At 39.6% G+C, this 25,546-nt stretch overlaps 1 protein-coding gene across 1 annotated transcript in view; it reads right to left on the minus strand.

Annotated features, from left to right (window-relative positions):
- Positions 1–25,546, minus strand: part of LOC307171056 (uncharacterized protein) — a 67,823-nt gene that overhangs the window by 5,713 nt on the left and 36,564 nt on the right. The window contains exons 4-9 of the mRNA XM_079892432.1: positions 13,801–14,217; positions 12,381–12,797; positions 1,554–1,709; positions 1,218–1,472; positions 888–1,130; positions 459–716 (exon numbers count right to left, since the gene is read on the minus strand). Of these exons, the coding sequence (XP_079748558.1) occupies positions 459–716; positions 888–1,130; positions 1,218–1,472; positions 1,554–1,709; positions 12,381–12,797; positions 13,801–14,217 (1,746 nt within the window). The remainder of the gene's footprint in view (positions 1–458; positions 717–887; positions 1,131–1,217; positions 1,473–1,553; positions 1,710–12,380; positions 12,798–13,800; positions 14,218–25,546) is intronic.

Raw genomic sequence — 25,546 nt, forward strand, 5'->3', positions numbered from 1 at the left:
CAAACACATCAACACTGAACGCACACACACATCAACACTGAACACACACACACACACCAACACTGAACACAGACACGCACATCATCAACACACACACAGTTTTTTGCCCTATAAAATACAACTAACAAAATAATTTGTCTTTAACTAGTTGCAAAATAACGCAAGCTTTTATCCACAAGGCTTTTCTATCACACAGAATCTGTTGAATGTAACAAACAGGCCGAGAGAAAGAGGAGAAGAGAGAAATCAGGAGTTTCTCAAATGAAAGGCTGCATATCTCCACTTTCACGTCATTCAACACTGTCGAAGTCTGTTTCCATTTGAAGGATCTTTATTCTTCAAAATATATGTTTAATATCAGATACTCTAGACTCCAGTGTTCAATGCTCCAGAAGAACTGGTAAAGGAGGAACGCAGCCTTCGCATTGAGAAGCCTCTCCAGAGAAAAGCAGCGAGACCTAATGTGGGAGACGTGTCTGAAGAGAGGCACAATGCTCTCCAGCTCCTCCTCTGGTATGGAGGTCCACAGCAGGTCGAGTGAAACTGCAGTGCAGTGCTGCAGTGTGAAGCGCAGCGCCGCACAGTGGACAGAGTCCAGATCTCTGCTCTGCAGGGTGATGCAGTTCTCCACTGAACTCAACAGACTGGACACACACTCAACAGAGCCGCTCTCGTAGATCTCTGTGATTACAGACAGCATGAAGATAGGGCTCATCCTGTGTACACACACAAATCATCATGATTAAAGATTGATCCTTTATATCATTTCTTATTCAGTTCGAGATTTTATATTAAAATTAAAACCTTTAAATCTTGCCATTCATTTAGAGGTTTTATATCATTTCTAAAGTGTTTTTGAGATAGAAATACTTTATTGAAGAGCTTACCGTTTAAACCGAATCCTGTTCAGAAACGGCAGGATTTCTCTGATGTTGCACTGAATGTTGCTCTTTCTGAAGTTCACAGTGATTTGCTGAATTCGGTGCTGCAGGAAATAGTGAAGCTCTTCCCAGCTCAAGGAACAGGAAGTCAGATCTCCGCCCACTTTCTGCAGGAAGTGCTGAGTCAGTTCCTCTTCCTGAGCTTCATACACATATTCAACCAGCTTCTGGAGACTCTCGTTAGATGGTCTACACACACAGAGTTTAATGTTGTATTTCTATACCATGATAAATATAAGGTCAAACACTACTGAAATGTGTCTTATAGTCTAATACCTGAGCATCACTGGGCCCTGGTGACACAGTAGGACACATAGAGAAACAGACGCCACCTTGCATTCAGTCAGGTTCAAACACTGGACAGTCCAGAGTCTCAGAAAGATGGCCAAACTGCTCAGGACTCTGGACCACTTCCTCTCTGACAGCCATTCACCATTCAGATCAAGTGTGAGTTCATTAATAGTGACAGGAGTTTGAACCCTCACTGACCTCGACACCTGCACTATTCTCAGCACCATATCACCACTCAGCCTAAACAAAACAATACACACTGTTAATATTAGCACGAAACAACATTTGAGATGATTATTCATAATCCTGTCTGTACTGTACCTGAGTGTGTGTATGTGTGTGATGTGTCTGAAGAGAAGCCTTGTTCCTCTTAGAGAGATGGCTTTAGGTTTTAGAGAGAGGTTGAGTCTGTCAGAAGAGAAACGTAAGACTCTTCCCACAGACCTGCAGGTTTTACTGGGTAAATGTCCTTTCAGACTGACGGAGAAGTAGGGGTGTGCGATATCATGATTTTTGATCGTGGACGATTAAAATGTCTTCACGATCTGCTTTTGAAGAAATATCGTAGTATCGTGTTACAGTGCATTCTATCAGTTGCATTTCTGCCGCCTCTGTCTCAACATACTGTACAACGTGACATACACATTAATGCAGAGGTACGGGACAATGTAATTCACAAGTTCTCTATTTGTATGTGCTTTAAAGGGCACCTATTAAGCACAAAATTCACTTTTACATGGTGTTTGAACATAAATGTGTGTTGGCAGTGTGTGTACACAACCGCCCTATAATGATGAAAATCCACACAGTGCTTTTTTTTATCCCAATAAATCATAAGCACTGTCTCAGAGCAAGCCGTTCTCAGATTCTGGGCAATGCGATGTACTTTTGCACAAGCCCCGCCTCCGACTATTGACGGACACTGCAGATTTAGCATAGACCCGCCCTGAGTGAGCTAAACACAGTCTGCCATTGTTTCAACACCAGAGCAGCTGTAGATAAGAATGTCTCCTAAGCGATTGAGGTGTTTTGTTATAAGATGTCAGAATGAACATAGCAGTCTTCATTTACTCCCGTTGTTACTTGAGGATGATCTGTACCAACTGTGCGTGATCCAGCCTATAGTCTCCGCCGGAGCGATACTGGTCACGCAAGGGAGAGCATGCATTTTATTACAGTTCATAGGTTACGGGTAGTTACGGATATAAAGGTTGCCAGTTTATTAGGCTCCGTTATATAGGCCAGTTTAGAGGCTCCGCCCTCTGTGCCGGGAGCAGCAGCTCATTTGCATTTAATACACACTAAAACGGCGAGTTTTTCTCAGCCCCAAAAAGTGACAATTTAAACATGCTTAAAAATGATCTGTTGGGTATTTTGAGCTAAAACTTAACATACACACTCTGGGGACATCAGGGACTTATTTTACATCTTGTGAAAAGAGTCATAATAGGTGCCCTTTAAATCCTTGCCGGTTAAACATTTCATTCGCGCGCTGATGCGCTGTTCTAACGTGTGCTTTTCTGAGCTCGTACACCTGAAGTGCACAGGAACTAACAGCCTGTCAAACAGTGCCTGGTTACTGGACAAAGTTATCTTAAGAGTGTCATTGCGCTAATACTGTCAAATACACACAAGGTTTACATAAACAGAGTAGGTTATGTCTAAAGTGAAAACAAACATTTGAGAGAAAATCTGCTGCGTGTGTTATATGCGTGTATATTAGATGCGTTGTGTGCTGGTCTTAAAGTGTAAAGTAACCTATAGTTAACATGCTGTCGCTTGTCCTTAAAGGGATAGTTCACCAAAAAATATAAATTATGTCATTATTTACTCACTCTAATGTTTTTCCAAACCTGTATTCATTTATTTCTTGTGCTGAACAAAATATAATAATAATAATAATAATAATAATAATAATAATAATAATAATACATTTTATTTATAATGCGCCTTTCACATACTCAAAGCCTACAGGATACATAACAAAATAGTCAAACAATCAAACAAACATTGCAGTAAAAAAATAAGTATCAAAAATACACAATTTATAAATTAAAAGCTTAACTAAAAAGATGTGTCTTAAGAAGTCTCTTAAAACAATCCACAGAAGCAGCATCCCTGATAGACGCAGGTAATGTATTCCATAACTTTGGCGCATTACAGGAAAAGGCCCTTCCCCCCATAGTTTTTAACCCTCTGATGGTCCGCGGGGTCTTTTTGACCCGCAAATGACTTTTGCTCAAATTAAAAAAAAAAATTCCCTTTGTCCAAATGGTATGAAACCTTCTACGGCTCTCAACACTTTCTAGATCTACAAAAAAAAAAAAAAAAATTGGAATGATATCTGTTTTTATGTTAGCGTGACAAAATTTGTGACACTCGAGGTCCTCGCAATCAAAATAGACAAAATTCATCATCAAAATCAGAAACAACGCAGAACACATCGACAGAAATGACAGAAATAAAGTGGCACACTTCCACCAATTCAAAAAGCATCCACAATGCTGAATTATTTTGCTCACAACAAGCGCACACACACACACACACACACACACACACACACACACACACACACACAGAGGAATACATTTTTGAGACTATAAAAACTGTTCTCTTATCATTTGTAAAATAAAATCATCCAAAATGCAGTACCACCACAAAAATAAATTGGTGACAGACACATTGAAAATGTAAACACACACACACACACACACACACACACACACACACACACACACACACACGCATACACACACGCATACACACACAGGAACATTTGTAAGGCTATAATTTGTCAAATAAAATCATCCAAAATGCAGAACCACTACAAATATAAAGTGGTGTGGTGACACTGCACATCGACAATGTGTACTCACACACTCTCTCTCTCTTTATCTCTCAGACACACATACACAGACACACACACACACACACACACACACACACACACACAAACACACACACACACAATTGTGTGTGTCTAGAATCTAGAATTAGATTAAAAATAAATGATTGAAATAAATGATAAAATCTTAAGACTCCAACATTTCTTTTTGTAACATTTTGTTCAGGTTTGATTCTAATCATAATGTAACATTATTGAAAAACTGGGTTTTTTTTGGTACAAAAAAATGCTAAACTTTGACAAAAATATTTTATTTTTGTTATAATTGTGATTTTATAATATTTAGATATGAATCCAACTGAATCCAACTTGTGAAAAGATATCTTTCAGGTAGTCTAATAGCAAATAGCATATACTGGAGCTCTATAGCCATCTAGTGGTTAAAATTATAATTTGTTATTTTAAAACTGCATTTTCCAAAAAATGGGCAAAAATGTTAGCCTGACGTCGTCATACTCAGATTCTAGTCAGAATGTGAGTCTGATACTTCTCCATAGAGATTTGATTATGGGGTGTGTCTCAACCGAACCAGGAAAAAAAAAAAAAACTCTGCACTCAATTGGATAGACCTACAACCAATCAGAGCAACGGAGTAAATGACGCATGTTCTTCATTCATATTTTCAACCAACAAAATGTCGCGGCTCTCTGTTCCTCTTTTAAAATGAATGCGCTGCCGATATCTTCTATAACAGACGCGATGGTGGAATCTACACATGATATTTCATAAACAAAGTTCGGTAGGAGCACGTACAAATAATCAATCCAATATCAACTTGTCATCAAACAATACCATGTCTAACGTTACCCTATCTATCAGCATGAGGAAGCATATTCACTCTGTAAACTTACCTAACACTCCTTGACAGTTTTTCAGCATCCCTCCACCACCCCGAATCCTCACTCTTGTCTTGTTCTCTCACAACCAGGAATACGGGGGAGTATGCCACCGAGCCCACAGCCCTCTCCTCGGACAGCACGTCATATACGCATTTATTCTATCGACTTATTTGTGTGAAATCTTATATACGCATTTATTTTATCTGACTTATTTGTAAATGTGAACTCGTGAAATCTCAATTCTCCAGCAGCAGTCGTCTTTGTTGTAAACTAATTCAAATCAAGCGCTCTTTGGTGACGTGGATGATTACGTTACCGTTGCTCATCTGTCCATCATCGTATAAAGCCCACCCTGACAATTTGATTGGTCCGAACAATTTTTGTTCGGGCATAATAGCTCCTCAACGGAGCGAGTCCAGACCGAACTTCCCGACCAAAAAATGTTGTGGGCGGGGTTCGGGCTGGCACCCAGGCTACAAAAATGTTACATTAAACCATTTAAAATTATCCATGTTATCCCCATGAATGAAAGTTAGAAATCTGGGTCTTTTATAAAGTGAATTTTACATCAAATGCTGTTTGATATTGTAAATATTTATTTATTTATTTATTTATTTATAGAAATTTAAAAAATATCATAAATTCTCCAAAAACTGCACAAATGTAGAGTAAAAACATTAACAAACAGAATAAAATTACATTTGTAAAAAAAAAAAACTATTATCTTGTTACAAAATTAAATGTTATTGTCTGGGGTCTCTAGAGACCCCAAAAACCTCAAGTGTAGACATAAATAAAGACCATCAGAGGGTTAATTTACAACGAGGCTGACACAGACAGAGAGAGAGCCAGCAGAGCGGAGAGAGCGAGCAGGAATGGATGGAGTAACCAAATCACAGATGTAATCTGGAGCCAGCCCATGTACTGCTTTATAAGTTAAAATCAGAACTTTAAAATCAATACGTGACTGAACTGGAAGCCAATGCAGTTGCTGGAGCACAGGTGTAATGTGATGGCGTGATGATGTGTGAGTCAAACACGTGCGGCAGAGTTCTGTATATATTGCACCCTCTTAATAGAGTTTGCTGGTAAACCCGCAAAGATAGAGTTACAATAATCAAGCCTTGACGTGATGAAGGCATGGATAAGCCTCTCTGCATCAGGCCTAGAGAGAAACGGTCTAATGCGCGCAATGTTCCTCAAATGGAAAAAAGCAACCTTCGTTATGTTTTTAAAATGAAAATTAAAAGTTAGCTGGGCATCAAGAATAACGCCCAAGTTACAAGAAGGGGACAATTAGGTGTTGTCTACTGAGATTCTAAAATCCTTACATTTACTGACATTCAAAGGAGTGCCAATTAACAAGACTTCAGTTTTGGAGCAGTTTAGAAAGTTGAGTTTCATCCACCCTTTAATTTCCATCAAGCAGTCAGACAGGTTTGAAGAGGAAAAATGAAGATCAGGCTGAGAGCTGATATAAATCTGGGTGTCGTCCGCATTGCAGTGATAGCTCAGGCCATATTTCTGAATGATCTGCCCGAGAGGCAACATATAAACACTAAATAAAGTAGGACCCAAGATTGACCCCTGAGGGACACCCTGACACAGAGAACCAGTCTGAGATCTGTTTGAACCCAGATAAACAAACTGTGAACGACCTGAGAGATAAGATTCAAACCAGTTTAACACCGTTCCAGACAGACCGTCCACTTATGCAATCTGTCCAATAATATATTGTGACAAAGTATCGAATGCAGCAGTAAGGTCTAACATGACCAAAATGCCACATGCCCCAGAGTCAGCTATAACGAGGAGGTCATTCAGAACCCTGACCAGAGCAGTCTCTGTACTGTGTCCAGATAAACCCGGATTGAAATCTTTCTAATAGGCTATTCGTACGGAGATGAGTATGGAGTTGCCCAACAACCACACGCTCAAGCACTTTTGCCAGGAAAGGTAAATCAGAAATGGGTGGATAATTTGACATGTCAGTGATATCGCTACCAGCTTTTTTAAGAACTGGCGTAACTGCAGCCATTTTTAGAGCAGAAGAGACATTCCCAGTAATGAGTGAGGCATTTACAATGGTAGTGATGTGGGGTAAAATGACAGGCAGACAATTTTTTAAAACAGTCGTAGGGAGTGGATCAAATATGCAAGTAGTAGAGTTCATAGACAAGACAAGTTTAGAAATAAAATCAGAGTCAACAGCACTTAAACTTGAAAAAACAAGACCAGAGAGATTAGGAGGATGCAACTCAACAACCTCAGGAGCAACCTCACAAGCAATAGCGTTATGGATATTCTCAATTTTAGCTGTAAAATAATTGAGAAATGCATTACACTGCTCAATGGTGGAACAGTTAAAGTCACTCGGAGGTTTGATTAGATTATTGACTGTTCTAAACAGAACACGGGGATTAGAGATGTTGCTACTAATAATAGTAGAATAATATGCCCCTTTTGCAGCTTTGAGAGCATTTTGATACTCAATCTGATGCTGATTAAACAGTAATCTATGAACTGTTAGACCAGATTTGTTATATTTCCGCTCCAACTGCCTGCCTAACGCCTTCAATTTGCGCAACTCAGATGTGTACCAGGAAGATGATCTCTTAAAAGACACAACACGTTTCTTCAGAGGAGCAAACTCACCCAGAATAGATGTAAGAGCAACATTATACTGGTCAATAGAGGCTGCAACTGGTAAATCACCCATAGTATGACTAAGGAGATCAAGATCAATATCACTGATTTTCCTGAAACAGATAACATGTTCTTTTACAGTCTGCAAAGAAGGGGGAGTCAGATTGAACGTGAGGAGCTTGTGATCACTTATACATACATCAGTACACTCAAGTTGTTCTCCTGATAAATAAATACTATATAATAAATATATACTATATGACAATACTATAATAAATAAATATAAATAAATACTCCTGAAGTGCAGACCAGATCTAATATATGTCCGTGTTTGTGTGTCGGAAAGTCAACATGCTGAGTGAAGTTAAAACATTCGAGTGCATCCATCAGGCACACAGCATTATTGCAAGCCAAATTGTCAACATGAAAATTAAGATCACCAGTTAAAAGAATAACTGCACAGAGTGCACTGGCAAGTGTCAAACACTCAGTAAATTCAGAGAAAAATGCAGAGATAAGTTTGGGAGGACGGTAGATATTCAACACAAGAGCTGGTGAGAGACCAGTCAGCTTGAAAGCCAAGCATTCAAATGATGAAAAGCAAGGCAATGAAACCTCAGAAACCGCAACATCAGATCTATAAATGACAGCAAGTCCGCCACCGCGGCCGGTGGAGCGCGGCCGGTCAAGATAAGTGTAGCCAGGCAAAGTACACATATTTAGATTGAGATAGTCATTAGGCTGATGCCATGTTTCACAGAGGCAGAAGAAGTCAAGTTTTTTTTCCAAAACAATGTCACAAAGTGAAGCCGCTTTGTTGTTAATAGAGCGAGTGTTCAGATGTGCAAACCTGATTGTGTCAAGGCGGACACCACAGCTGGATGGAGTAGACTTCTGGAGGTAGGAGAAATTAGCCGAACAGACATGACGCAAAGATAAATGGCGACGATCCAGACGCCTCTGAGACCAAACTGTGTTTATATCTGCTCCGCTTGAATGCAGATTCCGGAGATGCAGATCTTGAATATTAAGATTCTTTCTTCTGTTAAAAAAAAAAGTTATTTTGAAGAATGTGGGTAACCAAACAGTTGCTGGTTCCCAATGACTTAATAAAAACTATACACTGGGGACCAGCAACTGTTTGGTTACCAACATTCTTCAAAATAACTTATTTTCAACAGAAGAAAGAAACTTATTCGGGTTTATAAGAGCTTGAGGGAGTATATTATGACAATTTTAATTTTTGCAAGCATGTAACCACTGACATCATAGATGGAAAAGACCATGTTCAAGCATGATTTACCATAGTTTATCATGGTTTACCATGATTTACCCTGTTCTAGCATAGTTTACCATGATTTACCATGTTCTAGCATGATTTACCATGACATACCACGTTCTAGAATGATTTATCAGGATTTTAGCATGATTTACCTTGATACACCACATTCTAGTATTATTTACTAAGATTTACCATGTTTCTAGCGTAATTTACTATGATTTACCACATTACTAGCAATTATGTGAAGTGTCAGTGAAAATGAAGTGATAAACACTGTCAAAATATGATTGTGTTATAATAGTTTTTCAATGTTAACTCAATAATGCATGCTTACACACACACACACACACACACACATACAAATACAAATATGTTTTCAATGTTTTTGGGATATGTTATTGAGAAAATATATTTAATTGTCTATAGGCATTTCTTTGTGATCTAATAATATAAAACTTCATCATAATCATAATAAAAAAATAAAAAATTAAATATATACAAATATCATACTAAAATAAAAAAAACATCATAATAAAAAAGTTGCTTTTTAAAGCATTTGTTTGTTTCCCAATACTGAAAGCAAATAAAAAGATCATGTGTAATCCTGCTGCTCCCTCTAGAGGACAACAGTGGATTTACAGCTTTCATCTTATAGTTGAAGTGATTGAATGAATGAATGGGAATTTGTTTTTTCATAGATAGTGCTCGAGGAGCCCTGTTGAATGAGACCATCAAGGTGTTTTTGGGCGATTGGGGCCGGGAGTTATGACCGTTCAAAGGCATATATTTCGGGGCTTTTATCTCTGGAATGCCCAGGGCAAATTACACCACATTTGAATAGAAGCTAGCCAAGGACGGGCCCTTTCCAACGAGCTCTCACACAAGGTTCGGGGTGCTCTGGGTCGGGAGTAATGGTCGTTCAAAGTCGGGGGTCCCGCGGACTAGCGATCCGCGGGGGGCGCGCTCCCGAGGCCCACGACGACACGTTTCTATCAAGAGCCCGGAGAGGTCCTTGCCATCAAAATTTGAGCGCGCAACGACTTTCCGTTTTCGAGTTATGAATGAATTTGTATTCGGGGGTGTGGCTTAAATGCCGTTTTACTTTCGTTTTCAGGATTCCATTTCTTAATGTGACACAATTGTCAGTAGTAATACTCCAATAGATGAGTTTTGACAAAATGTGATTTTGTCAAACCAAAAGCAAAATTTCAACTTTTTTTTTTGATAATTATTGATCTAGAGAGTCCAGAGAATTGTCCTAGACTAGTCTGGTTCCGATCGGGCGAAAAACCAGGGACTAGTTCGCAAAAGTAGGTTTTGGACAAAATTCGACATAGCAGAAATTTTTTCCTGCCTAAATCGAATTTGGAGATAGCCATTTTGTCCGCCTAGGTCAAACGGCCTAAGAGTTATGAGCGATTTTGTACTTTTGGTTGCTGTAGCGCCACCTATGGGCCAATCGGGGTCATACTCTGATAGGTTGTCCCCAAATTGAGGCCTACCATCTGGCCAGGTTTCAAGTCTCTATGCCTTACGGTTTGTCCTGCATGATGCGTTTTACGAATCCTTACAATTACAATAGGGTTTCAGCATTTCGTGCTTGAACCCCTAATAAGGTTTTTAAGAGTTTAGGGATAACTGGCACACAAGGCGGGGTTGGTCTCTAGACAAATGGTCTCCTACACCCAAAATGTGTCAACTCTGAATGTAAATTCCCATTCTTAGCAGATGTTTCCATGTGAAAATAGATGTTTCTATATAATGGAATGCAGCAGGGGATTCGGGCCTTTCTGTATTTCAGATTAGCCCTTGAGGCTGAGAGTAACGCCCGTTTCACACATACTCCGTGTGCAGTGCGTGTGCGGTGCGTGTTGCAGTGCGTATGCGGTGCAGGAGCAGCACGCGCTAAAGTGCTTTCACATAAGCTGCGTTTGCAGTGCGTAACTGATCCGCGGCTGTACCATAAACACATACTCACTATTTGTATTTCAAATCCAGAAGTTATCAGCACATTTTATTTAAAAAAAAAGTATTTTGTCAGCATTGCGATTCTCTTTGTACACATACACACTTTAATAGACGTATTCACATTTAAACACAATTTAAACAAACTATTATTCAATGCATTACTTCTATATAATTATATATTAAGTTGCTCAAGCAAGTGGTAAAATATTTAACCATGTAATTATATTAAAATCGCATACATTTTAAATTAAAACTTAAAATTGACAAAAACAGCAGACTCATACCCTTTCTTTTGCATAATTTAAATCTTTATACAATAAATATTGCATGACACAAAGAACTTGTTTTTCCACCTCCACGAATGAGACGAGTGTTGTTCATTATGTCGCCTTGTTGAAGTAAATTATAGTTTTCCTTGATTTACCAACGCTTTAAGTAAAAAGATGACTGTGAAAAATAGTAGTATTTCATTAAATGCAAAGTGAGATTATTACATTTTATTTAATTAAATGCATGCATTTATTATGAAATTACTACATTTTCATGTCAATCTGGTCAATCTGTATTAATTTTGACCACGAACCATGTGCTGTAACTTTAATTCAGCGCATGCAGCACAGCAAAAATAGACTCGGTGTGGAAACGATCTCTGCACTGCTGTATACGCACCGCATCTGGAACGGATCGACGGACTGCAACTGCGTGTAGTGTGAAACCTGTAACCTGTTAACATGGGTATGGAAAAAAATACGCACCGAATACGCACTGCAAACGGAGTATGTGTGAAACGGGCGTAAGACTCTCAGCTTCATGTATAATGTTGGGTTCGCATCTCTTCTAGATAAATCAACATGACCCAATACAATTGGGAAAAGAAATGAACAATGCATTGTATTTCATGTGTAAAAAATCTAAAGTCTCGTACAGAACGTGTTTTTCCATTCACTGCGCTACTTGTCCGTTGTTTTTCAATTTAATCATGCACTAGAGACGGACGTGTTTGACCGCTGCGCTCGCGTCTCGCACAGGCCCCGGGGCGTTCTAGGAGTGGGTGACTCGGGGGGCATTTTAAAAACTTATGTAATGTTAGTTGGTCACACTTGAAGTCCAGTGTTCATTTCTGAAGTCCACAGTGATTTGTTGAATTATGTGCTGAATTGTGTGATTCAATTTATGAATCTTTTTTTTTTCTTGCAGATTTTTTCTAATGGAATTGTATAAAATACTAGATACATTTTTTTTGCAATTTCTTTTAATGCCTTCTTTGTCTTTTTAATGCTTTCTATGAAAAATAAACTACTTAGTATCTTTTTATTCTATTTCTGACTCAAAGAACAAATTTGCAAAGGTTGCTTTGTCCAGTGTAGACAGCTTTGAGCTGTGACAGCGCGGCATGACAACGTAGTGTCCAGTGTTGAAACATTATGAGTGTCAGGGTCCTGTCCCCAAACTAAGAATAAGATCAACCTGAGAAAACTGACACTGTAAGTTGTTGTAGATTCTCTCACCTCAGCTGTGAGATGTAGGACAGACACTGAAGGAAACTCTTCACTTCACTCTCTTCCTCTGAACATCCTCTCAGCTCTACTGGTTTCTTCTCTGTCTGGAGTTTCAGCACTTCCAGGAGGACGGAGGTCTTTCTCTGTGAGAGATCTATGATCCAGACATCAGGTAACTGGAAAACTGACTGTAATGCTGGAAGGAAACTCCTGCCTGTTTGAGTCTCATAGTTCTTCACATGTGAGTAAAGATCCAGCAGGAAATCACTCTGTTTAATTCTGTTAGTCTCTTGATAAGGTAAAGATGTGCAGACTGATGATAACAGTTTCAGCATCTGCTCTCCTGTCTGTGTCTCAGTCTCTGCTGCTTTAGTCAAGAGTCTCAGAAGAAACCTGTTTTGAACACTTTCATTCAGATAAGAGAATCTGTAACAAAATGGAAAAGAGAAATGTGAATAAACAGAAATATTACAGAACTTATTATAGCTATGACGTGACTAAATAATACAAATTAAAATAATGTGTTGTTTGTCTCCTGTTTTCAGCTCACATTGTTGTAAACACTTGAAAAAAGCACATTAAATTAGTCATTATACTGACAGAGTAATTAACACTTTATAATTAATACATTTTTCCCCAAATATATTTAAAAAGTATTTACCATCTCACTTTTTCTTAATTCCTAAAGTGTTTAATTAATGGACAACATTATGTGTCCTGAAATGATCAACTTACATTTGAGACTATTTTTCTAAGCTCAGCAAAACAATGAACTCTATTCAAATGATCCATTATAAACTATTCCAAATCATTTTCATCTGTTTTCTTTGCTGTGTAAAGTTGTTAATGTCTCAATGATTTGTATTAAAATATTACATAACAGCCTACAGTTATATTCAAAGAAGAACATTTCTATTATTTTGATTATGACAATGGAAAAAACTGCTAAAACCAAACAATTAATGGAGGAAAATGTACTTTCAGAATGTAAGTGACAAAAGGAGAAAGACGCTATTTGGTTCAACAGTCGTGGACAGATTCTTCACCTTTTATTTTGTTCAACTTGATTATTTTTTATTGCAGTTTTTTTTACATTGTTCTTGGTTTTAATAGTAAAATTTCTAAACTTTTTAAGGACTGAATTTGTCCTTAATGATTGTAATATAGTATTTTATATGATGTGTGCATTGAATTGTGTTATGAATCTAAAACTTTCCCTTGCTGTATTAAAAATCAATATAGTAAATTAGCAATGTATTTCCAAATTACACCCCAATCCAAAACATGCATAAACAAAATACATTTTCTCATCAATGCCTTCCTAAAACATGTTTAATGATGAAAAAAATAAAATAAATAACATCATGAATATCAATGCCTGAGTCTCTGAGAGTTAAATCAACAATCAAAAGCATGTAAGATCAGGTACCTGAGCTGTGAGATGTAGGACAGACACTGAAGGAAACTCTTCATTTCACTCTCTTCCTCTGAACATCCTCTCAGCTCTACTGGTTTCTTCTCTGTCTGGAGTTTCAGCACATCCAGGAGGACGGAGGTCTTTCTCTGTGAGAGATCTATGATCCAGACATCAGGTGACTGGAAAACTGACTGTAATGCTGGAAGGAAACTCCTGCCTGTTTGAGTCTCATAGTTCTTCACATGTGAGTAAAGATCCAGCAGGAAATCACTCTGTTTAATTCTGTTAGTCTCTTGATAAGGTAAAGATGTGCAGACTGATGATAACAGTTTCAGCTTCTGCTCTCCTGTCTGTGTCTCAGTCTCTGCTGCTTTAGTCAAGAGTCTCAGAAGAAACTTCACTTCATCGCTGATATTCCTAAATTGAAACCTGTTTCCAAAAGAAAATTAAGATGTTTTATGTATAGCAATTTATCTTAAGGGACATTTTAATATTTAAATATGAATTAAATATAATGAATAATTGTGTGTCTGATTGGTCCAGTCGGCACATATGAATAGACATTTCACAAAAGTCTGAAAGAGGTCACACACACACACACACACACACACCAAACGAGAAGCGCAGCGATGGGTCTATTAAAATTGAAACACAGTTTTCTATGAGTGTACGAACACCGGCAGCATCACTCGACGTCTGTCCGCGGCGCACAGATACAACACTGTTCATAATCCTACCGCACCACTGAACATAGTTATTAATTCAAATACATTAAATTTGCCCAGAATTGTTGTTAATGTACATACTGACTTTACTCTGTGCTGCAAGATACATTTAGTTTTACAACTTGAATAAAGTCTAAACATGAATAAAGTCTAAACATATTGGAAAAATGTATAATAAATAAAGCCCTATCTAATCTTTTTTATTTTGCCCTGTTGAACCATTGCTATTACTAAACTAATGTATAGTACATTAATTTAATTGAAAGAAAAATAGAAAAAAGTTTGTTCACTTTTACAATCTTGTACTGTACATCACGTAAATATGTTATAGTTTTGTTGACTTTTAAAATTGAGCTTGTAGGTGTAACCCCTTTGAATTGTACATTCACATTTTTTCTTTATTTTTAGTCCTAAAGTAAATTTATTCGTAACTACTTTTGATTTATATACCACAAAGAAACTCCTATAATTTTGGTGCAGTACTATGATTAACCACTAGAGGGTGGTTAACTCTGCGGTATGTTGAGCGAGTCGATTTATATCGAATTCAGACGAAGAAGCCAGCTGAACATGCACGCACGAGGTTGCCAGTTCATCCTGTTACTGAGAGAAAAGGAACGGTCAATGCTTTTGAGTAGTGATGGTGAAATGAAGCTTTGTGAAGCACTGGGGATTTCCCCCTCGACTGTTTCGTAAAATGGTTCATTACTCGAAACTTTTCAACACGTTGCACATTAACGACATCTTGTGGTCAAAAGGTGGAAAAGCTGCCTTCCTGTCCCAGAAGACCTTTTTATTTTTTTTATTTAATAAATCACTTTGTGCTGTGTTAAAGGGATACTCCACCGTTTTTTCATATTAAACTATGTTATTCTTAACTAAGATGAGTCCACTCTTTCCAGTTAATATTAGTATGTTTAAAAAGTGCTCATTCGGTTAAAGTTCATTGAATAATAAGCACAATGTGTTACTGAATCGATTATACATGTTGTGTATTGTGAGTTTTCTGTGAGTTTTCTGTGACGCACGTGGAGCTAACTAGTGATTTGTGCACAGTGTATAATGTGGAAAGAGGTCTGCGCAACGGATAGTATTCTGATCAAATTGTCCCATGTGTTTCCAGGTATGTTCAACTCTTCAACTTAACCTGTATAAAGTGATCTAATTTATGTAATTTGGGTCTATAATGTATATTTGGATTGTACTTTTGAACATGTATCCTATCTTTATTTCTCATATTCTGTAATACATTCTATCGTTTTACTTCCAACTATTACGCTGTTATTATGCGGTTCTAAAGAGTATAATGTGACTGTGCATGATGTTTTGAGGGAATATTTGTTTGATTCGTACAAACATTCTTATGTTATTACTGATATGTTTGAAGAATACACATCCAGCCATTTTATTATTTTCTTTATTTTTCCTTTAACAACAGTAATGGATTGTTATTACTTTAATGTGTAGGCTACTACATAATGTTAAACATGTATACAAAGTGAGCCTCAGATCGCAAATGGACGCTGACGAGGCAAGACGCACTTGTTTTCTTCACTCTTTCCAGTTAATATTGTGTATAACGTGGAAAGAGGTCTGCGCAACGGATAGTATTCTGATCAAATTGTCCCATGCATTTCCAGGGTCAATAAATACAGTCATTTTGAAGCCATCCCACTGTCTGCTGTGTGGAATATTTTATGTACAGAACTGGATCTGCTACATAAAACTGGTGCCGTGACCTTGGATACAGCTGATCAGCCACAGCCGATCGCCGGGTGTTGTTCGTTTACGTGGAACTGTTGCTGTGTCTTCCCTGGATTTAGAAAGCCGGCCACAGTCGTCTGCCAGGTGTCAAGCCGTGGATTGAGTCCTGCCTTCCAGTGTCAGCTAATTAACTTTCCTTGTTTCAGTTATTTTCAAGTTCTCTTACATTCTTAACATTGACTTTTGAATCAGACGTTGAATCACTAAGACATTGAATCAAATAATTTTTTTTTGCTAGTGACCTGTATGGACAAGTATGATGTACAATTTGTCTACACCAGTCTTGGGGAGGGGTAGAGGTTTCATCAGCACTGATGGTGTCGTGAGACGTAAAGAAAACGATCAAATTTGCGATATCAATTTAGGCTTTTCACAAACGGCAGGAAAAGTCAACACTGGTGCTTCAGCCTTTACACCTGCCCCAATCTGTGATGATTCTCATTTGCAGATAACAGAGCTACTTGAGGAGCTTGGTAGCCAAATTTGCGATTGTATTTTGGACCGGCTCTTAGCTGATCATAGTCCTTCTGCTCTGGGGCATCAGACTATCCCTGAGACAGTTAAAAGCGAGCAAGCTAGCACTACACTTGATTTATCCAGGTTGAATCTGATTGTACGATCGGACAATAGGGGCCCTCGTATTTTCCGTGGTGATGGCACGGATAAACATACTGTTCATGAGTGGATAGAGTTAATGGAGGTTTACTTACAAAAGTGTGATCGGCTGAAAGCAGAGCATGACAATGAGGTTCTGAACCACCTTTTGGGTAGAGCTAAAAACATTGTAAAAGTAGGCCTAAAAAGTAATCCCTCACCTGACATGGTTATTACCCCTGAAACCATTTACAAAATGGTTTTACGTTATTTCAGTGAGAGCCCAGAGTCTTGCCTTCCACTGGCAGACTTCTGCTCTACAATGCCATGTGCCAAAGAAAGCCCTGTTGACTATTGGGTCCGTCTGAAAAATGCTGCTGAAGTCGCTGATAATTACCTGCAGAAACAGGGTAGTCAAATGAAGAACATTTCACAGGAGATTGCAATGATCTTCATTAGAAACTGCCCTAATGTTGAACTTTCTAGTGTGTTCAGGTACAAGCCTATCACAAAGTGGTCATCGGCAGAGGTGCAGGAAGCAATTGATGAGCATCAAAGAGAGCTGAGAATGAAGAAACCACATCTTCACTCTCTCACTGGCCATTCATTCCAAGTAGCAACTGCCGCCGTCAGCCATACAGAGACCACTACTGTGGACAACACTGCAGTTACCTCAGCAGCGTGCATCCCTAGTATCCATACCACAAAGCCTGAGATCGCCACAGTGCCTCCAAACACGGCCTTGACCGACACAGGTACATTAGAGCGAGTGCTCAGCATGCTGGAAAGGGTGCTTGACCGCACTAATGCACAGGCTGCTCCTGATAGACCGCAAATGCCTCCTTGGTCTCGTCCATCCAGGTGTCGTGTTTGTGGTGAAAGAACCCATTCCACACGGTCACACTGCATGTCGGAGAAAATATGTCTAAACTGCTTAGAAGTCGGTCACCAACGCAGGGATTGCCCTAAGAGAAGTGCCGAGTCTGGGAGTCGCTCCCAGATTCAGGGAAACTGACACACCTGCATTCGGGAGGGGATGGTGTGGGTGAAGAAGTTCAGACCCTCCAAGATGATGCGTCAAACATTTATGAGTCGTCTTGTAAGACTGTTACAAGTGATAATGTGGTTCTGTTTCAGAATGTGACACAGTTGGCACGGGCAGACAGCCTTTTCTATACTGACGTTCTAGTCAATGACAGCGTTCCTCTGAGAGCATTGTTAGACAGTGTCCCTATGTCTTGCACCATCAGTGAAGTTGCGGTATCTCGCTTACTGGATGCAGGTATGTCTTTGGATCAGTGTGAGATGCAGACCAGTATTATGCTGGTTGGATGCGGTGGTGTTCAGGTTGCACCAAAATGTATATATCAGCTGAAGATGAGAGTGTACAAGTATGATGTCAGTGTACCCACGCTGGTTGTTACAGGACAGCGGGATGATTTGATACTGGGCACCAACGTCCTTAAATTCATCTTGAGCCAGTTTAAGCAGAAACCCACATACTGGCGTGTCGTGAATAGGGCTGAATCAACAAAAGATGCTGAGGTTGAGCAGTTCCTTAATGTACTTTCTGGTCTTAACAGATGGAGAGGTGATGAGATGCCTGACATCATTGGCACAGCCAAACTGGTTCAAGCTTTCACGTTGCTGCCAAGGCAGGAGCACCTGGTGTGGGCCAAGCTCCCTCCTACAACACCTATTTCGGAGGGTAGTGCAGTGTTGATTGAGCCAACTAAGTCACCAACCCATAAGAAGGATGTCATCGTGGGACGCGTGGTGGTTTCTATGACTGCTGACAGGTGGGTGCCAGATAGGATGCTTAACCCAACCGACAAGCCAATCACTTTGAAGAAAAATTCTAAAGTAGTCAAAGTTTCTCCATGTGTGGCTTTGGAAGATTTGGAAATGGATGGGGAGCGACCCTTTGATACTGTTAAAGCTCAGAGTCAAACTGTGCATGACGGATCTCACAACCCAGACTTCCAGCATATCTTACAGAAAATGGGATTGAGTGACTTGGACATTGATTCTTGCGAAGCGTCACTTCAATGGAAATTTCAGTTATTGCGCTTGGTCCAGAAGTATGAACATGTATTCTCAAAGCACAAGCTAGACTGCGGGAGAGCTAAAGACTTTGTGCATTGCATCCATCTGTCTGACCACCGGCCTTTCCGTTTGCCCTATCGGCGTGTGCCGCCAGGGCACTATCAGAAGTTACGGCAAGTACTGTCAGAGATGGAAGAGCGTGATCTCATTCGTAAATCCAGCAGCAAGTGGGCCTCCCCCTTGGTTCTCGCGTGGAAGAAGAGTGGAGACCTACGTATCTGCGTTGATTACCGTTGGCTAAATTCACGCACTATTAAGGATGCACACCCTCTTCCTCATCAAGCCGATTGCCTCGCTGCTTTGGGAGGGAATGCATTGTTCAGCGCAATGGACCTTACGTCCGGCTTCTACAACATCTCCATGTGTGAGGAAGACAAGAAACTTACAGCCTTTACCACACCTCTAGGGCTCTACGAGTTCAATCGTCTTCCACAGGGACTATGCAACAGCCCAGCGAGTTTCATGCGGCTTATGATGAGTAGATTTGGCGACCAAAACTTCCTTACCCTGCTTTGTTATTTGGATGATCTTCTGGTTGTAGCTCCCACTGAAGAAAAGGCCTTGGAAAGGTTGGAGATGGTCTTCGAGAGATTGAGTGCTCACGGGTTGAAGTTGGCGCTAAAGAAATGCTACTTCCTTAGAAGGAGCGTCAGGTTCCTCGGCCATGTTGTGAATGAGAATGGAGTCGCGACTGATCCTGACAAAGTTGCTGCCATTACAGCTGTCACTGAAAAGGATCTCATGATGGATGATGGGGTCTCACCTTCCCAAAGAAAGATCAAGTCCTTTTTGGGTATGGTCATGTATTACCAACGGTTCATCCCCACCTGTTCCAGCATCGCCAAACCGCTCTTCACGCTAACCGCTGCAACCAAAGGGAAAAAGGGATTCTCAAGGGGTGGTGCTGTTTTTAGGAAACTCAGCTCGTCAGATTGGACTAGAGAATGTGTCATATCCTTTGAACAGCTTAAGTCGGCTCTTGTGGACTCTGTAGTGTTGGCGCACCCCGATTTCTAAGTTTACATGTTACCAGTTCATAGTTCCTGATTCACTGGTCAGTGAAGTCTTGCGAGAAGATTCTATCCACGATGAGGCAGGCCATCAAGGTCAAAGGAGGACGTTATCTTTGGCTAGACAGAGATTTTCTTGGGTTGGATTGGAGAGTGACACCCGTGACTATGTGAGACGCTGTCAACGTTGTGTGGTCAGCAAAACCCCTGAACCAGAGGGAAGGGCCCCTTTATAAAGCATCCGAACTATCCGTCCACTAGAATTAGTCTGTATATACTTCTGGTCTGCTGAGGATTCTTCTGGCAAGAGCGTTGATGTACTTGTGGTAACGGACCACTTCGCGAAAATAGCTGATGCGTTTCCGTGCAGGAACCAGTCAGAATCTCAAGTCGCTCGTCAATTATGGGACAAATTATTCTAGGTTTATGGATTTCCACTAAGAATCCACTCAGACCAAGGAGCAAACTTTGAAAGCAGGTTGATTAAGGAACTGTTGCAGATTTCTGGCATACAGATGTCACGAACCACGGCATATCACCCGATGGGCAACGGCCAAGTCGAGAGGTTCAATCGCACCTTGGGTAATATGATCAGGGCATTGCCTCCGAGAGCCAAACAGGACTGGCCGCAAATGCTGCAAACCCTGACGTTCGCTTACAACTGTACTGCCCATAAGTCAACTGGCTTTGCCCCATTTTTCCTTATGTATGGTCAAATTCCCAGGCCGCATCAGAGCCCTCTGATGTGAATGTTGAGGAAGTTGAATGTGGCATGGAAGAGTCAATACCACCAGACGGAGAAGTAGTTCAGCCTTCATTTGAAATGGCTCACACAGTCAGAACAAGGGCTGGCAGATTGATAAAACCAGTTTATAGACTGATTCAAATTATGACCCAGAAAACCCTCCTACATAGCCCTTCGCTCAGCCTTCTAAAGTTTAAAGCTTTTTAAGTGGGAGTTGAGTTCCCCTGTCAGAATTATTCATCTGGGGTACAATATTAGTGGTGTTCATTCGAGTATCTTTTACACACATAGACATTTGAGTATCACACACACACACACACACACACACACACACACAAGGGATCCAGAAGGACTATTGAGATATTGTTTTATTTTATTTGATTCCTGGACTTCACATTCAACTTTGGACTCCATATGAACCATTTTTTTTGTTGGTTCATGGTGTTGAGTGGAAACCAGTTAATTGTTATTAATCTAAGCGCTGCGTTCGACACTATCGATCACAAAATACTCTTAGATAGACTACAAAACTACACTGGTGTTCATGGACAGGCATTAACCCTCTGGGGACCAAAAACGCGCCCGCCATTTTTTTTTTAGCAATGCAAAATAAACACTTAATTTTCTTTCATTTTCGAGTAATACATCAATCGATCCTGTTCAGTTTCTATTTTTTTTCTGTATACTCACAATAAAAATAAAGTGTTTTGCTTTTTGACAAATAAAGAAAAATTAAACTGATGCGATTTCTGCCTTCTCTCTGTCAGTAAACTCCCATTTGAAACGCGTTCGAAAATGATCTATAACTCCGCGAAAATTCAGTCAAACAGGCAAACAGACCCACGGGCATAAAGCTTGAGATCGCATCTTTTAAATTAAGTAATTTATATAAAAAACAAATATTCTCAGCTTCTGTAATCTGTATAAAAAGAGAGCGACTCCAGTCGAGCTCATTACGAGCCATTCAAAAGTAATTTGACCACTCCCCGGAGAGCGCGTGCTATTCAAATGCAAATTCTGAGAACCATTTCAGTCTGTGAAACGCCCCCACATCAGCTGTAAACAAAGCGTCGCGATCGAGTGAGGCATACTATAACCTACCTTATGGAGAAAAGATTCCTCAGAACAGTGCTGATATGAGGAGCAATATCTCCTGATATGAGGAGCAGATCCCGCTGAGGAGTGAGGTAGGCTGTTTTCTTTTCTCAAGTGTTGATGTGGAATAACGTTATGGAATAACGTTAGTGTAGGCCTATGTAAACCGCAAAAAGATGAATCGCATTTCTATAATATGACTCGCATTTCTGTGAGATGAATGAAGGTGTAAGATTAATAAGGGAATATGATCAATATAACTCAAAGGGGATTGAATTACAGGGAATAAGAATCGAATTATTATGCAAATTATTCAGAATTAATATTTAACACTTTACCAACTATTCGTCCACCGATAAGTTGAGATTAGGGTATTTTATCAATTCTGGACAGAATATTATCCCGTGGCCTACGGTAATAATATCACAAAGTTATGATAACTGATTAATATGAGCAAGGTAGCAAAATCTACAGTTTAAGGCAGTAACTTGTAAGCACACAGCACAAGACGCTTGTATGTAAAATCAACCAAGACTTTATTGAACTACTCTAATACACACAAACTAAACTAATGAGAACACACAAACATTCATTCAAATAGTGACAGATAGTGATGTTATTAACGGAGTGTGAATGGAGTCCCAAATGTCTAGCGTTAGACACTATTTCTTGACCGCAACCTGAGAGAATCAACCTACTAGCACTTTAATCTTAGTTCGTTTTCTTAATAAGATTTGCACCAGTTCAGCCAGAATTAGGAGATATTGTGTACTTGCGTTTAGATGCTCCTGAGCGCGTGCGTTCCCTGTGACGAAGTTGCCGGAGAGGGAATCTCTTCGGCGCTGATTGGCTGGCAGTCGGTCGATGATGCGTTCTGAGGGACAACACTCGATGGTGAGTGGTTGGTTGGCATTGCCGGGTGGCGCTTCGTTTCGCGGGATTTCCTGGATTGCGGGTTGCTATGCAACGGAGTTTCCTCTGAATCTGGAGCGACTCTGAGAGGGGTTTCTTTGACGAAGTTCAACGAAGGATCTTACGGAAGAGTTGATGAGTTTTGCGTGAGCTCTTGGTGGTTTGAAGAGTATGTAAACATACACGCTGGACGATGGAAAGGTCAGCAAGAGCAAAAGTCACTGCAAAAGCGAGGCACAAGGCAGGCAAAAAGCAAGGCAAAAAGCAACGCATAGCTGCTTGTCATTGGGTTATAAGCGTGTCCATCTGACCCGTCCTTCCTAGTGCGACAGCCAATCAGATATTGTCTTGGGCGGGACCTACGCCCCGTTCTCCGGTTCTTGCATGTAATTAGCGTAATGTCCACGTGATCGTGTGTGCCCAAACTCCTCAGAGTTTATTTAAACGCTTTAATAAGCAAACTTAATAGTTTAAATATGGTGCATCCTACACACATCTACTTTATATCAAAATTCTAGAAATCATTTACCCATCAAGTAGGTACCAAAATACATATTCTTCCCATAGTTGAGGTGGGAGTAAATAAGGATTTAGCTGTGATAAGTGTTTAACACACAAAATTAACTTGAGTAATATAAAGCATACATACTACAGAGAATACACATGTATGAGGCAACTTCTGGTGATTAGTTCCTATAACTGAGGTAGAAAACCTTACAAATAGACTGTAATGAAAGTTAAACACACAGAAAGAACTCCACAGGTTACATAAAATATACATGATACTTAAGATATATGTGAGGTAAATACTGGTGATCAGTTCAGCTTATTGGAAGCAATTTTGAGACCGTTGTTTGTATTAAACCATAAGTGGGTTAATTTCGGTCTATTGGTTTTGGAGGCAAAAGTCTCTGGAATTTACGACTGCAGAAAGGGGGGTGTCCCCTGGTTTAGGGTTTGTGGTGATTCTGGGCCATAAGAATGCTTTAGCATCCTTCGTTTCCTGATAAGGCTGTGGATTTATGCATTGGGGTCACCACAGGGTTCTTGGCCATTTGGTCTTAAGTTTGTGGAACAAAGAGGAATCTTTTCCTGCTGTCCTGGCATCGCTGGTTTGAGATTAGACACGCACAACAAGGGAAAGGGGGGTGACATCTCCTTTAGCCATCTTGGCACCATGACTGTGTTTTATGACTTACTAATGGTTCACTGGGGAATCGTTCCGAACTGTGGAATGTGGTGTTGGGTTCATTTGAAATGGACTGTTCAAGGATAATCCTAAATATTCCCCCTTTCGGTCGGTGATGTTCCAGGTGAGGACATCGGCGAGCGCTGGATAAAATAGGCAGAGAGAGAGAAACAACCACACATACAAACACAACACAACACTCCATCACTTAGCTGAGTTCTGGTGCAAGATTTCGCTTTTGAGAATATTGTGGGCCTATGGCGCGACAGGTTAACAATTATGATGATGATGGTGGCTTTTCTTGATTACCCTAGTTTTGGTTGTGCGACGCACGGGTAGACGCGTAATCTCAATTGAATTGGTCGAGTTTTCAGATTCGGGATCTGGTTCTGCTCGCTCTTGGTTGCCAGCGTTTTTGCTCATTGAGTCTTGTTCTACATTAACCCTTTGGTAGAGGTAGGGATGGCTCGATACCACAATTTTGGTTTCGGTACGGTACCAGAACCTAATACCTCGGTATCGATACTAAATCGATACCACAGGTGACAAATAACCAGCCTCAAAATTTAAGTGAATTGAAACAGTTTTATTAAAAAACACTGCTTGAAACTCTGCTGCACCGAATGTGCAAACAAAAAGTTATCCAAATGTTTAAAAAAAAAAATGTATAAATAAAAAACAGTCAGGGAACTTACAGTAGGTTAAATTTTGATTTAAAAAAAAAAAAGAAAAAAAAGAAAAGGACACCTGAAATGATACAATTAAAATAAGTTAATATCTATTATCTATAATAATTGATTAATATAGAATAATAATAGAATAATGAAATGAAATGTAAACCATTAGCTGTCATGCATCAACAGAATTATCAACATTTATAGCATTTATTCATCTTGGTTTGATTACTGTTTGGTTTGGGTTCATATTAGTTTAATGCATAAAGTAATGTTAACATGCTAAACATGTATTAGTATATTTAAATAATAATTACGGATTGATCTATTCTAGATTAATAAATGCTATAATACTGTCAGGTCAGGTTACCTAATGAATGTTGACAAATGTAGCTTAAATGTAAAGTGTTACTCTAACATTCATATTAGTAATATCCATATTACTACTATTACTCTCTCTCAGCTGATTCCTCAGTCGGTCGCCACAGCAGCAGTGATAGATATGCCTTTCATTTTACGATCACCAATACTAAAATTAATATCACTTATCTCTTTATTCATTCAAATTCAATTAATATATGATTGTTTGAAAGGGCAAAAAAATTATGAGAACTAAACTTCATTGGTTCTAGCGTGTCATGAAAGCACATTTGAGCTTTCGTGTTTACCGTGTCATATTTAATTGATAAGCTCTGTGTGCGCTGTGAATAAAAGTCTAAATTAAATCAGTTGAATGATGGACTCACGTGTCGATCTCTGAACTCTTTGAACAAGTCAGGATGATCAAGTGACAAGTGGTCAACGTTAGCCAGATTTGATGTGTTGCGTCCCGTGGCAAATTTAAAGCAGCGTTTGTACAGTGGTGCATTGAGGTCTGTTGCTTCACCTTTCTCATTACTTTTGTAGGCAAAGTAATGCCATATTTCACTCCTATTGCTCTCTTT

The sequence above is a fragment of the Squalius cephalus genome (genome assembly GCF_949319135.1).
Source record: "Squalius cephalus genome assembly, chromosome: 1".
Classification (NCBI taxonomy): Eukaryota; Metazoa; Chordata; class Actinopteri; order Cypriniformes; family Leuciscidae; genus Squalius; species Squalius cephalus.